The sequence below is a fragment of the Alligator sinensis genome, unplaced genomic scaffold (assembly GCF_000455745.1).
Source record: "Alligator sinensis unplaced genomic scaffold, ASM45574v1 scaffold623_1, whole genome shotgun sequence".
Classification (NCBI taxonomy): domain Eukaryota; kingdom Metazoa; phylum Chordata; order Crocodylia; family Alligatoridae; genus Alligator; species Alligator sinensis.
In genome coordinates, this window is record NW_005842769.1 from 268431 (window position 1) to 284200 (window position 15770).

Below are 15770 nucleotides of genomic sequence, written 5' to 3' on the forward strand. Positions count from 1 at the left end.
TGAGGGTTTTTTTTTTTTTTAAAGGCCATAAGCTGGGGCCAGGTGGTGCAGCCATGGATGGGGCTGGGAGAGTAGGCGGTGGTCAGGGGGTACTCAGATGGGGGGCTGGAGGAGCAGGTAGGTGATGGGGCCTTGCAGGGGTCCCCCCATGGTCCCCTCCCCGCTTCTCCAGCCTCCTCTCCCCTGGCCCCTGCTTTCCAGCTCGGGGTCCAGGTCCAGCTCCCTGCTGCAGCCAGTGGGGACTGCCCAAATCTCTGAAGCTCTCCACATCTTTTCCAAATAGCTTCAGCGAGCTTCAAATCAATTCAGACCTTTTAACTGGTCCCCCGATTCGAGTTGGATTTGGAGCTTTGGCCACTGAATCGGGCCAAATCTCCTCTGAATCAAATCAGCATCTGAAGCTTTGCGCAGCCCTAGTAGGTAGTATGTTCCACGTCTCCCTACAGTATCCCTACAGGTAGCTGCAGGCTGTGTTTGACAGCCCTAATGGAGAGCCAAGGGAGAGATCAGTGCACCCTGGGATGCTGAAGGATGCAGGAAAGTCCTGTCACTTGATGTGTAACATGCTGCTCATTCCAGTTAAAGCCTAATTCAAACAAGCTACAAAGGTGTTTAACAAGTAATGTGTTTGAGACTTCTTCACCATTTTGCAACTCATTTTCCATTTTTTATCATGTGATAAATTATTTGCACATGTATTGTATCACAGTTTATTGCATGATTAACAAGTTAATCATGCAATAAATGCAACATCTGCCAGGAGCCTGAGGTTCAGTTTTCTCAGCTTCCTTTTCTTGTTGAAAATTTTTAGAGTATGATCGGGCATTTATACACACATTTTTTTGTCCCACGGCGCGCCAGAGATCCACCACATCAGAGCATGCACACAAGCTGAGACGAACTGCACTGCACCGTGTGCAGTTGTATGAGTGGCGAAATGTGCACCAGCGCACAGAAAATGGAGGCTATGTGCTTTTGAACTAAAGCACCTCTGGTATGTTTTAGTTCAAAAGTACACCATCACCTTTTTCTCAGCGCCGACGCGCATTTCGCTGCTTATACAACTGTAAGCGTCGCAGTGCTGGGTGCTTTTCAAAGTACCTGGTGCTGCGGTGCTTGCATGTGTAAAAATGCCCATCATATCCCACCAGCAGAAGTGCTTCACTTTAGTACACTCTGGGGCTTAAATGAGGCGCTTAGCTAGGCTTAAGACAGGTTGCATGAGTGAAACTGAAAGCAATATGTAGGTCCTACTTCTGCATTGTTAATATAGTATAAATTCAGTTTCAAATGCATCTCTCACTGGACAGTATCAGTGATTATTTATGAGGGTGAGAGGAGGGTTTTTTTTCGTGTGTGTGTGTGTACTGGGCAGAGATGTTGACTCAGTTCTGATCTGCTTTGGCTATGTTTTTCAAGCACTTTGGGTTTGAAACTCTTGACAAAGAATCTTTGTGCTCCTTGTCTCTCAGTTGCAGTTGGTAAAAATTAAGGCGGTTAATGTCTACCAGAAGCAGGAACAGCAAGCCCTGAAGTACAGATATGATTTTCCATTGCCTGTGGAGAGGAATCCACCTCATGGGATTTTTTTTTCCTTTTTCTTATGAATATGCCTAAGGTGACATAAAGAACTAGTGTTAGGGAACCTGGGTTCTCTTTGGACCATGTTAAAATCAATTGAAAACAAAATCACAGTTTTACATACAGAATAAGAGTTTGAGTTTAATCTTTCATTAATAAGCATCATAGTACTTGATTAATATAATTTTATGGGAACGAGTACAAATAAAATTGATGGTTACTGTACGTGACTACTTAAGAGTGATACAAACCCTAGCATTTTTCTCTAGTTTGGCTTCATTACACTACTTTGCTGCCATATAATGCCTTTTCTAGGAAAATAAAACATGAATGTTTTACTAAATTCAGAACCAGATTGAACGGGATGTGAAAACCTCACATTCTGGCAAAGCAAGATGTGAACCTATCCTGACAAATTACCCTTTTCTTCTCTCTCTAGTGAAATTCAGTAAATATGTTTCAAATGAACTGCAATGCATATTTTTGCCAGTAATATAATAATCACATTATGGAATATAGGCAAGACTCCAAAACTTGGCTAGGAATCCAAAGTTATTCTTTCTTGCTTGTTTCACTGATGATTTGAATTGATACAGTTGCTTGCAAACTGAAGCAAAACACTTCCAAAATAGTTAACTTTTTAGGCTAAGGACAGAAGTTGCACACAAACTAGTATAAATGATTGGAAACCAGTTCAAATCTGTAGCAAAATGGATGAAACTGGTTTAAGATAAACCTGGATGGATGTAGTATCAGACTTAATTGATTTAGATTAAATCAGTTCATTGAACTTCTGTCCTAGATTCCCTCCAGATTCAAGTTAACTCACAGTCCTCCAGGATTGTGCAAACCTCCTGCAAACCTCTCCCCTGCAAACCTCCCCTCACAAGGTGGGCAGGCTAGTCTTGGCCCAGGCTGTGCGCTCCAGCCAAGCAGGGAGGCATGCTCTAGCACCCCCCAACTTCTGGCCTGGGCCACTGCAGGCATGTGGCTGCATTTCCATAATCAAAAGTGAATGTCTGTTCATTTTCTTGTTGATTCAATCTGTGCGTTTTAGAATAACCTGCAAAAATTGAATCATTTCTGCCTCAGGCTTTTCGACTGTCTGTATTTAGCCTTGAGGCTAAGTGAGCTGAGTGCAGAAAGGGAGTTATCAGGTTTTCATCTTAAAAATTGAGATTGTTTGGTATGGTATGTTAAACAGACCAGTTACTGGAATTGTGCTGGCTGACACAGCATGGAAGCGAATCCACATGGCACATTCACTCTTTTGCTAATCTTTATAATAGTGTTGCTTAATCTGGTTTTGCTTCTGTTAGTTGTAGCTGAAGAACTGATGTGGCTGAGACAGTTACTGTAACAACTATCATGCTTTTCCATCAGTCTTTTGAATTCTGAAGGACTATTTTTATGTAGAATGTGAACAGGAGATAACTTCCAATTTGGATTGTTGTGTTTTGGATTTGGTTTAAAAATGGATTCCTTCCAAGAAAGCAAATATTAGGAAGGAAGGCAATCTGGACTATTTATTCTCTCTCCAAATAGCTTGCAGAAAAAGCTCTGAAATGGGGTGGTAAGAGAAAATTAGCATTCATGTGACAAATTACACCTTGAGAATTTCTATATGACAACCATTTCAACATTTTCTGGTCTGAACATGAAATTCAGCATCCTGAAGTGAATGGGGGAAAAGCAGTATTGCAAACAACAAGCATGAAAAGTACTTCTAAAAATCTTGAGATTGACTTTAAAAATCATGAGATTAGTTTAAAAAAAATAGTACTGTGGCTATTATAATATTACTAGCCAATTGCTTGTCATGAATGACAGAGTGCTTAAGGGAGTGTTTACATGGCCCCCTACCCCCGCCCTCTGCTCACCCTTTGGGGCGGGCCATATAAATAGTCTCTCCCCTGCTGCTGCTGCCTCCTCTAGCCTCTGGTGCAGCAGCTTCCTCCTCCCACCCCCCTACACCTCCATCTCCTTCTCCTCCCCACCAGTGGAGCAGCAGGGCTTCCCTCCTCCTGAGGCAACAGTGGCAGTGGCTCCCTCTCCCTCTCCCCTGCCCGCCCACCTCCATCTCCTCCTGCAGAGCAGCAGGGCTTCCCTCCACCTAAGGAGGCAGTGGCAGTGGTGGCTCCCTCCCCCTGTCCACCCGTCTGCCTCTGCCTCTGCCTCCTCCCATAGAGAAGTGGGGCTTTCCCCAACCCAAAGATGTGGCGGTGGTGGGTCCCTCCTCCCCGCCTCCCATCCCTACCATCTCCCATGGAGCAGAGGGGCTTCCCCTGCCTGAGGAGGCAGTAGCAGTGGCTCCTGGCTCCCTCCTCCTGCCCACCTCCACCTCCTCCCGTGGAGCAGTGGGGCCCCCACCTCCCTGCCTATGGCAGCGGGGGGGCCCTCCCAGCCTGAGGAGGCGGAGTCCCCCAGCCAAGCACTGCCAGCCCTCTCAGAGTGCATGTGCAGTTGCCCAAAAGCATTACAGACAGACAGACAGATGAAGCCCTTTATTATATTAGAATTTTATTAAATGTTAATATATTGTATTTGCCTTCTGGATTCTGGGGCCTTAGGATAGTCTCAAATAACATTTTTAAGGTATTTCTAAATTTCAGAAAGTTAGAAACTTGCTTGTTAAAAATTAAAGCTAAATTTCTCAATAAAACACTTGACCTTAGGCCCCGAAGCATACAAATGAAAAACGAATAGGCTCATGATAAAATCATGTGAGTTGGTAATTCTGTGAGGGATTCATAGGCTTGATAGTGACTTCACTGACTAAACTTGTCCTTAAAATTAAATGCATATATATTTGACCATATGTATGGACATGACTCGCCAGTGACTACTATCATGGTATGGGATATGAGACTGAATGCTGCAGGGTGTCTGATAACATGATACCAACTAGTCACTAATCAAAATTCAAGCCAAGTAGGCAATAACAGAAAACTTTTGGCATGCTTCAGGCTGTTTATTGGCTTCTGTTAAATGCAGTGGTGATCTCAGTCCATTTTCACCTCACCAAAACTACTGCTACAAAATGAGCTTCTCAGGCTTATCAGAATAGCCAAGAAATAAATGGGATGTGACCAAGCTATCTTCTCACTGTTACAAGTGGTTCCTGTAAATCAGTTTTAAGACATACTGGAAGGATGGTAAAAAGAAGATTGCACTGCCATCACGTGTGCTGTGCATATTACAGGGATAGAGGACTTTAGTCTCTGGGGCTGTCAGTCTTTCCCAAACACTGTATTAATCAACTAAAATGCACAACCAGTTTACAGATTTTCTAAATTACCCAGTACTGAAATTAAAGAAGTGCATGTGTATAAGAAAAAAGTAAATTCTCCCTAAATTGAAATGGTAGGTTTTAATCAACACAATTAAAAACCCACCAATTAAAAACCCACCATTTCAATTTAGGGACTTCCATCACTGTGACAGAACAGTGACAGCCCTGTCAGTTCGTGCCCCCCACTCCCCTGTCGCAGAGCGGGCAGGCTCTGCTGAAGGGGGGGAAAAAAATCGGTGAGAGGCCTTATCCTTTTTTTTTCCCCCTCTCTAGAGCCTGCTGGCCCCACAGCTGGGGGCGAGCTGCCGGTGGGCCCTGAGCTGTGGGGGGCAGCCCAGGGGGTGCTGACACTGAGGAGGGAAGCACTGGGGCAGCCGCAGCTCAGGGGCTGCACAACCTGCTGGCAGCTTGCTCCCTGGCCGTGGTGTTGGCTACAGATGTCCAACTTGGGATCCTTAAAATTCTGGTTTATTAGGTGGATTGAAACACTGTAATGAGTTAAATCATAAACCTTGGGGCTGGTCCTTCCACACACACACACACACACACACACACACACACACACACACACACACACTAGCAAGCTACAAGAGTCAGGTATATCTATCCCACAGGTGCTGGAGTCTGTCGTTGAGGCTTTTTTCAGCGTGGTGTTATCTTCCAGAAGCGGGTCGCCGGCTGGTCCTTCTGGCTGGACAGGTCGGGTGCTGGTCAAGTTGGAGATCAAGAGGGCGCCACTGAGGGTCACTTTTCACTGCTTTTTATCTGTCCTTGGCAGACTTTGGTGACTCCCCAGTTTTCAGGTTTGCCCAATCCAGGGGTTGTTGACCCTCGTGGGACTTCCCCCCCTCGGTGGCTACTGGATGGCATCTGTCAGTCCCAGGGGTTGTCCGACGTTTAGAGATTTCCCGGTCGTTACATTGTCTTCTATTGAGTTCTTCCAAGGTGTTAATTGCTGCCTGCTACCGTGTTACACATTCAATCACTGATTCACTCGCTCTTTCAGGGGCCAGCCTGATGCAGGGAAGGGCAGTTTGATTCCTGCCCTTGTTAACATTGTTACAATGTATAACTTACTTATGAAACTAAACACATTTAGTTGAAAGGTGAGGAGTATAAAATATAAGCTACAAAAGTAATGCCATGGCACACAAATAGATAAAAATACCAAAATACAAGGGGAGATACAAAATGCACACACAAAAATTTCAAAACACAATTCCTTATCTTAAAGTGAAAGAAAGAGGAAGGAAGAAAAGGTAGAAGAGGAAAAACATATCCAAGGAGCAGAGAGCAACTGCAGGCAAGAGGAAAAGGGGCTTTCTGCTACAGTGGGAGATGCAGGCAGGCTCTGGGAGAAGAAAAAAAAAAGGATCAGGCCCCTCACCGTTTTTTTTGTCTCAGCAGAGCCTGCCCTCATGAGCTGCTGCTGGTTTGCGCAGCACCTGAGCTGCAGGGGCGGGGGTTGATGTTTCTCTTCATGGTGGCAGTGCTCCCTGGGACCATCCAGGAAGGGTGCTAGCTTTGCAGGTGCTGCCCCAGCTTGGAGGCAGCACTTTCTGGATCCAACGGTGCACGGGGCACTGGAAGCCTGGGCATTTTCAGAGAAGCTCAGGCCCCATGCACCATCTCTGCTGCCTTCCAGCTGCCTGGGACCGCCTGGGAATAGGCTGGCTGCCCAGAGAAGGTGGCAGGAGGGCATCAGCTGAGCTCTGATCCACACAGGGACAGGTACTCTGATGAAGTTAATGAAGTCACTCTGCTTTGGAGCACCTTCATCTGAACCCTGATGTAACAAAAGTTAATTTGTTGTGCAATTGGGCACTTTTAAAGCACTCTGCAGCCATGCACTTTTGTTAGGGCACAGTTGTAGAGCACTTTCAGGGGGGCCTATCATGCAACAAAAAATCACTTCTGTTAGTGCCCCAGATGATCCTCATTGCCTTTCTCTGCACCTGTTCCAGTTTGAATTGCTCTGTTATGACCATGGGTAACCAGAACTGGTACCTAGTATTCCAGCTGAAGACTTAGTAGTGTCTTAACATTAATACTTGCCTGTCTGTAATGGAAACACTTATTATGATATAGCCCAAGATTCCATTGTCTTTTTTCCCTTCAACTATATCACATTGGTGGCTCATAGTCATTCTGGCCAGGTACACACATTACACTTTTAGTGATATAAATAATTGGAAACTGGTCCATACTCATAACAGAACATAAGTCTGGCACACAAAACCGGTCTATACCCATAAAAGAACAGAAGTTTGGCATGCATAGATTGGTCTAAAAATGGCGGAACCTGGTCTAAGATTCTGTCCCCCCTCTCCCGCCCCCGCAACACAAAGGGCAAATGTGTGTTCTGTTCACTATCTATCTAAACTACACTGCTTACAGAAAACCGTATAACTCGATTCCAGATCAGGCTTTTTGAATGCCTGTCTGGCCTCTGTGATCAATTAGTATACTCAGGTCTTTCTCCTCTCTGCTGTTCCCAACTCATGGTATATTTCTATACCAGAAATTATTTTTATCAGTCCATACTTTTGACCTTTTACAAGAATCTTTGTTCTCGCTCCTTGTAGAGGTTCTCTCGGATCCCTGCATTTCTCTATTCTGTTTGCAATCTGTCTTCAAGTGCCAATGTCAATATGTCCATTGCAAATTACTAGAGCAATACCTTAGAGTAGAACTGCTGCGTCATCACAGTCTAGCCATTTTCTGCTGATAGAATATGATCTGCCAGATGTTGTGTCATGATCCAGGTGAACTGGAAAAAAAGGTTATACATTAAAATAAAAAAAAGTGCTCCAAAATTCTGCGCTGCCTGGGAACAGCCTCCGCTACTCAAAGAGTTCAAGACTTCACATTAACAGAAGGCCATCAAACTACCTCTTTTAGTTTTCTTTTTCTTACTTTTCTGTATTTTAGATCACAATTAGTGTAGTCAGGCAAACCTACTCAAAAAACTTTTTTTGCAAGCATAAAAAGATGTATAATTCAACGCCAAGATAATTCAAATCCATCTTTGTTTTTGATGGATTAGTTTTTATTGTGATTTGTCCCAGATTAATTACAATCTGTTGGGGTTCATATGTTTATTCTTTCCGTCTATCGGAAATAGATATTTGCTGTTAGTTAAGCATGCATTTCAAGCTGTTTTCACTGTAGCTTTGCTTCCAAAAATGTAATATATCTGCAAGTCACTACATGCTTTCCTTTTTTTTTTAAAGTGTGTTCACACGAATACAATAGTGACACTGGTGTGATAACATCGCCAAACTATCCCAATAACTACCCTGTCAGGACTCAGTGCATATATAGGATCACAGTGAGAACCAACAAACAAATTGTGCTGCACTTCACCAATTTCACCTTGGAAGGAAATAAACGCTGTTCATTGGATTACGTAGAAATCAGGTGAGTATTGTCCTGATCCTTTGTATTGTCATTATTGCCAATAACTGTGGAAATAGGTAGAATCCACTTATGCTGGGTAAGAAACTGTAGTTTGAAATGCACCAATAAGTGATATAGTAAGAACCTGTTTGATAGTGAACTTCAGCTGCTAGCTTGTTCCCTTTTCCCTCCTATTCCTCACTTGCCTTTCCCAAGTAAATTCCACCTTTCAAGGTAATTGAATGGATTTTTGTGTAGACTGTAAGTTCCTCAGTGGTATATAACTCAGTGCTAACAAGGATGCTGGCATTTGTGTGGCAATCTTCCCATTTGATGTGGAGGATTTTCCAGAGGCATTGTTGATGATACTTCTCAAGGTTCTTGAGATGACAATGGTAGGCCACCCACATTTGACATAGATAGAGGAGAGTGGGGATGATGACTGCATTGTCTTTCTGGAGACTGTGATGAATAAAGACACACCAAAGCAATTTCTCAAAGGAGGCACTTGCATACCAGATTCTGCAATATTCATTCCTCTGAAAGAGGTAGCTACTGAGGTAGGGAAAATGCTTGGCTACCTTCAGGGTCTTTCCCTTGATGGTAATTTGAAGAGAGGGGTCACATACATGGCCCGGGGTAGGCTGATAGAGCACTTTAGTCTCTTCTCAATGTTGCAAGAGAGGCCCATAGCTTGGTAGGCTTCTTCAGAAGGATCCAGTGTGGTCTGAAGGTTTTCCTCAGTGTGTGCAAGGATGGTGCAATCATCAATATATTGAAGGCAGTCCTTAATAAGACCCAGGATGACTGTCAGAAAAATAGAGAACATATTTGGGGTGATGACACATCCTTGCTTGACCTCAGTTTGTATGACAAATAGATCTGTGTCTGATCTGCTACATAGAATGGTCACAATCATGAGAGAAGCCTCAGGACCTTGAGGTACTTTTCCAGACATCCAAATCAGGCTACTACTTTCCACAAGGCTTTGCAATTGATGTAATAAAAGGCCTTTTTGAGGTTAATAAAGGCCATATACAGGTCCTGGTGTTGTTCTCAACACTTCTCTTGGACCTGGTATGCAACAAAGATCACGTCAATTGCCCCTTGGGATGGTCTGAAACCATACTGAGATTCCAGTAGGATTTTCTCAGCAAGAAATAGAAGACAGTTCAGGAGAATATGGGATATTTTCCCTGGTGTGAAAAGGAGGGTGATACCTCAATGGTTCCCACCCACAGACTTATCCCCTTTCTTGAAGACAGTTGTGAATTTGGCGTTCCCCAGGTGCCCAGGGATTTCTTCATTGTTCCAGCTGTGTAGAATAAATTTTTGCAGGCTCCGTACCAGTTCCTCACCATCAGCCTTGTAGATTTCAGTAGGTATGCCATCCGGTTCTGTGGCCTTGTTCTTGGTTTCCTTGATGGCATACCAGACTTCTCTAAGATAGGATGGTTGGTGTTTCAGGGTGTTGGGAGATGGATTCAGTGGTTGTAGCCCCGACAGTGGACTCATGTTTCAAGAGTGCCTCAAAGTGCTCTTTCCAACTAGCTTTGATAGATTCATTGTCTTTGCAGGATGGCTTGACTCTCCTCAATCGCAGAAAAGAAGGACTGTGGGAAGCTGGGTCACAGATGGACTGTGTTGCCTGGAAAATACTATGCATGTCATGACTGTCAGGATAGAGCTAGATCTCTTTGGTTTCATCTTGCCACCACTGAGCTTTAATTTCCCAGATCCTCCTCTGAGCTTCAGCTTTGAAGAGCTGATACATCCCCTTCTTTTGTGGAGATAAGATGTCATCTTGTCAAGCAGAATAAGCCCTTCTCTTCCAGTCAAGGAAGGCTTGGATCTTGGTGTTGCTGTCATTGAAACAGTCTTTGTGTTGATAGGTGGTATAGCCAGTTGATTCAGCACAGGCCATATGGACGGTGGCTTTAAACCCCTTCCAGATTTCCTCAATCTTGCCTTCATTTGTGGACAGGGCTGTGGAGACATTGTTGGAGATCCTTAATAGCTATGTATGGATATATCATTCATTACTTTGTCTAGTCCCTTTTGTCCCTTTTTTAACCTGGCTATACCATCTGTCTCTGCCATCTCCTGTGGTAGTGAGTTCCACAAGTTAGTTAATTTTAAACCTTTCTCCTGCTAATTTTAGTGGAGTGTCCCCCCAGTCTTGTATTCTGGGACTTAGCAAATAAGAGTTTCCTATTCAATTTGTCCACACCCTTCATGGTTTTATGGACCTCTATTATATCACCCTGCAGCCTTTTTAGTCTTTCCTGGTATGGCAGGGCTTCATGGCCCTCATCATCTTGGTTGCCCTCTACACCTTTTCTAATTCTACTACATTCTTTTTGAGATGTGAAGACCAGAACTGTACACATTATTCACATTATTCACAATGTAGGCACACATGGGATTGTATCATGGCACTATGTTTTCCATTTTGTTTTCAGTTCTCTTCTATGGTCACTTTCTTGAGTGGTTACAGCTACTTCAGAACCCAGCATTGTATATAAATAATTGAGGATATTTTTCCTTATGTGCACTACCTTGCCCATGTCAACCAAGTTCATCTGCCACTTTTTGCCCACACATGTAGTTTAGTGAAATCTTTCTGCAGCATCTCTCCATCTTGGGATTTGGAACAATTTAGTATTAATTACAGGCTTGGAGATTTCTACATGCACTCCCATTTCCAGGTCATGTTGAAAACATTGAACAAAACTGGTGTTAGCACAGATCATTGAGGGACCTCACTTTTGACTTCCCTCCATCTTGAAAAGTGACCATTTTTCTATCAGGCTCAAATTATTTATGAATTGATGCTGAATGTTGTAGATGGTTCCAGTCAAAACAAAGTGGAAAAAAATATAAAGTTTTGAAACAATTAATTTCACCATTTTCTGAATTGAAAGTGTTTCTGTGTTTTGTTTTGTAACAGTGTTTGAAGATGAGATTTATATAATTTTAATATAAAAAGTAAGAAAAAGAAAATTTGCAAACAGAAAGAAATTTTCATTCTGGATAAAATTAAATGTTTGGTTTGATCTTAAGTAAATTTTTGGGAGATTTTGTTTAAGAAAAGTGAAAAATGTTGGTTTGTTTAATTATTAAAAAAATACTTTAAATCAGTTATTTGCTCAGGTCTTATTTCAGATAGCATCATCATGAAGATATTGTAAACATTGATGATGACATGTTCAAACAGTTTAACCTAACTCTGTATAGTTCTACTCGCTTGAATTAAACTGTAGAATCATCACAACTGCATGTCTTTTATTGGAGGTATGCATATTTATATCACTTGAAGATGTGGCTCAGTTTCTACACCACACATCTAGAAAAAATGTTAATCCAGCTAAAACTGTACAGATTAGGACCCTGTCACAGTTTTTAACTCTCAGTAACCTAAGACATCAGAAAGTGACTTAACTTTTGCTCTTTGGAAACAAGGAGAGAGCTGACCTGCAATAACAACTAGGTTTAAACAAAACTGTCTACAGAAAGAAGTAAATGTAGAATTTATATTTGTCTTAAAAATGAGCACCTAATCTGATTTTCTACTTTAACAGGAAAGTAGTAAAGCAACACAGATATATTTTACATGATACGAATTCGATGGTGCTAACATTATAGAAAAGTCAGTGGGAAAGTCTTTCCTGTCATGCTTTTCCAGGAGATATGTATGTGTGTAGATATGTGACTATCCTGAAAAACCTCTAGATTCAGGAGGATTAACAAAGTATTGCATGACCATGCCAGTTACAACATTAGGGGATGTTGCTTCCAGTTAAGTGTCAGTTCAGAAAAAATGTCAGATCAAGAATCACCTGTGAAGGCCAGAGAAAAACCACCCAAAAAAGAAAACGCAGCATTTCAGTTATGAGGTAAAGGTGGGCCACTGTAGGTGATTTTTGCCTCCTAGGAAACCTACTATCTCCCTGCTAACATACCCGTACTGAAAGTACCCAGAGATGATGCTTTGGCTCTTGCAGGATTTTGTAAGGTTCTGAACTTGTATTGTAACTAACTTGTTGAGATGATGAGCTAAATGGTTTACAAACAGTTGAGTAAGGCCTACTGTCAGCAACAGAACTCTTCCAGTACTTAGTCATTACATTTCTCCATAACAGTAACACTGAAGGAATCCCATGTTTTATTTATATTTCTCCGACTTGACCTGTTGACCCAAGACTTTTCTTCTGTTTTGCTCTAGAGATGGAGGCTACGAGACATCACCATTCCTTGGAAAATACTGTGGCTTAACTCTGCCACCTGTTATTGTCTCCCACAGTAACAGACTGTGGATAAAGTTTGTAAGTGATGTGTATGGCACAAAAACTGGATTTTCAGCTTACTGGGATGGAACATCAATGGGTAAAATAAGAATTCTGAGGAGGGGACCATTTGATATAAAACTCATTGTCCTTTTTCTGCTTGTCTCTGTTGTTCCATTTTCTCTGTGCTCAACTGCATAATGAATCCCTTCTAATTAAATCCCTTCATTGACTAATGAAAATAGAAATGTAGATAGCTAGAACATGGATGAATACATGAAACGGACATACAGTTTGTTTGTTTTTTCTCCAAGGGGTGAAAGAAACATGAGTATATTGTAAACTCAACTCTATTCTTTGTTCTGTGCTTATGAGGAAAATAATGGTGGCACCAGGAAAAAACATGAGGTAGATGAGGACCACCATGAGATTTAAAGTTCCAGCAGCAGACTAGGAGTTGGGAACAGTGGGTGGAGGCTACAGGAAAGATGCAGGGGGAGGGGAAGAACAGGGGACAGGAGTGTAAGGTGTCCCCCACTCCATTTTGGCACATAGCCCTTAGACAGTGCCTGTGGCTCGTGCTCCACTTGCCAACCCATCCTTACACCACTGTTGTGAAGCATTGCATTGGCTACAAAAGAGAGATGCAGTATTAGGATACAGAACTCAATATAAAATTTCTTTGCAGATGAGAGCAGGATGTTGCTGATGCTTAATGTGTGAATGACAGTTTCTTTGTCCCTTTCAGGATGTGGAGGGACTCTCACAACTCCATCTGGCATCTTCATGTCTCCAAACTATCCTATGCCTTATTACCGCAATTCAGAATGTTATTGGTTGCTGAAATCAAGCCGAGGCAGTCCATTTGAAATCCAGTTTGAACAATTCCACCTGGAGCCCCATCTCAAATGCACCTTTGATTACTTGGCTGTATGTACAGTATTTCTCATTTCTTACATACCAGAGGAGTATGAATGCCCAGGGAAAAAAATAGAAAGACACTTGTGACAATGATCAGTTCTAGAACAGTGCACATGCGCACATAAAATAAAAGGATTTAGGCCCAGATCTAAAGGCCACTGGGATAAATTAGAATCTTTGCCTTTACATCACTGGGTTTTGGATCAGAGACTTAACAAGCTGTTTTTGTTGATTGGAAGGACAGAAGGCACTGCAGTGACAATAACAGCATTGTTAATCCCAAATTTCATTGTCAAATTGTTACATAATAGACCTGAATATTTGTATAAGAGTTGTACTAAAGAAGAGTTTTCTCCTCCTGGTGAATAAACCCTTCAAAAGTCACTAGAATAGATTACTATCTTCACTCTTTTTCACTCTTTAGGTTTCCTTGTTCTTGAAAGTAAACTTACTGTAAAGAGAGACAACTTCTCCTGAGAACTTTAGTGTGGAAACCAACCACCATTAGACTGCATGTAACATTCCAGGCTGTATCTTGTAGCGGGCTTCCATTTGTTTGTCACTGGCAAACTAATAGGTGAAATTTATGTGCTTATTGCATCCTATAGATTCTTTAGCGAAGAGCTGGTTTACTGGGGGTGAAAGCTGGGACTATTAACACACTGGGCACCTGTACACATTACAGGGTTTAATCCTCATTAAATTAAATAGGTTTATAAAATTTAAACTTGTTTATTTTGGAGTGCTGCATCAATGTTTGCACGTACTAGGTTTTCGAACAAATTAAGACCAGTCCTCGGATGGCACCGCAGGAGAGCAGGACATCCCTTGCTGACCCACCATCCCAGGGCCCCCCACTCTGTGCCCTGCCTTGCAGCTGTGGGAGCAGGGAGCCGGCACATGGCACAAGAAAAAAAAATCGGCAGCAATTCAAAAGTGGCAGTAATTTGAAGGGAAGAAGTACAAATAGTTGTAGCAGCATCTGGTGGATAAAGAAGCTTATTATACGTCTTTGAGTGCCTTTTTGTTTTCACGCAACAAATCCATGAACACGACACTTTAATTTGTGATGAGCCAAACTAAATATGTCCAAGGAGTTTTAGCTTAATGCACCAGAAAGACTTTTAAAGCATCTGGAAAACCCACTCATGCAAACAGTCATGCTGTTACAGTGCAAGAAAGGGCAAAAAACATGACGTGTACAAGCACCCAATGTTCCTACCAGGGTGCATCTACAAGTGCACTTTACTGCGGAGTTGACTGCTTAGCTCCACAATAAAGTGTCACAGTCTACACATCCAGGATTTTGTGCCCGTATTAGGGTGCAGTAAATTAATTAACTCTGCTGTAGGATAGTACTGTCCTATGGTGGAGTGATCTTGTGCACTTAAACACATGTGTAGACTGTGATGGGCTGGCTGCAGCATGAGGGTGCTACAGTGCAGGGGCTTCCTGGCATACTGTAGCACCCTCATGCCCCAGCCAGCTCCTTTACCGGCTAATGCCACCACTTGGAGCCCGAGGCTGACCCCCCAGATCTCCTTCCAGCCCAAAGCAGCTCTGCTTCAGCTCAATATACTGCAGTCCCAGGATACTGTGTAAATGCTGCACCTGGGAGCAGCTGACTCCATTGCAAACAGCCAGAATTTATCACATCATCCTAATTGCACATGTATATGCACCCCCAGAGAGTGCCCTATTCTTTTCCAACTTGAGGTGATGCATGACTTCAGAAACTATTTGCCAAAACATTTACCAGAACTTGAATATCCATGTTTCAAGCTTTGACTTAAATTTTAATTTAAACTTAAAACAACTAACTTTGATGTTTGGGATTACAAAATTTATACACATGTGCACACTTACCCATTTTGCATGCATAAAGCTGATACATAGGTAGTAGAGTTGCCAGTGGCCATGTGGTTTTACCCATGCTAACTGGTATGGAGTAAATTGGCATCCTTAACTGGTAAGGATGTATTGTGCAAAAGCAAATATGAGGCCACTTCTGAAAGTTTACCTCAGTAAGTTCTGCTTTACCATAAGTAGATTTTAACAGAGAACATGACAGTTTCATCCTGTTTCAGATATACACATTACAGATCAGCTAAAGGGGTCATTAGTGAAAATTATCAAACCAGTGGCAGTGCATAGGGGATGCACGGAGGAGCATGTGCACCCCCTGAGAGTTCCAGTGCACCCCCTGACCGGCCATGCTTGCTGCTTAGGTAGTGGGTAGGGGAGACAGGTGGGAGCACGGGTGCCCCCCCCCCCCCCCTCCCCCCCCCCGG

At 42.7% G+C, this 15770-nt stretch overlaps 1 protein-coding gene across 2 annotated transcripts in view; it reads left to right on the plus strand.

The window, feature by feature from the left end:
• Positions 1-15770, plus strand: part of CUBN (cubilin) — a 243841-nt gene that overhangs the window by 48092 nt on the left and 179979 nt on the right. For both annotated transcript variants that reach the window (XM_025216815.1, XM_025216816.1), the window contains exons 23-25: positions 8107-8293; positions 12498-12658; positions 13307-13488. In XM_025216815.1, coding sequence (XP_025072600.1) covers positions 8107-8293; positions 12498-12658; positions 13307-13488 — 530 coding nt within the window. The remainder of the gene's footprint in view (positions 1-8106; positions 8294-12497; positions 12659-13306; positions 13489-15770) is intronic.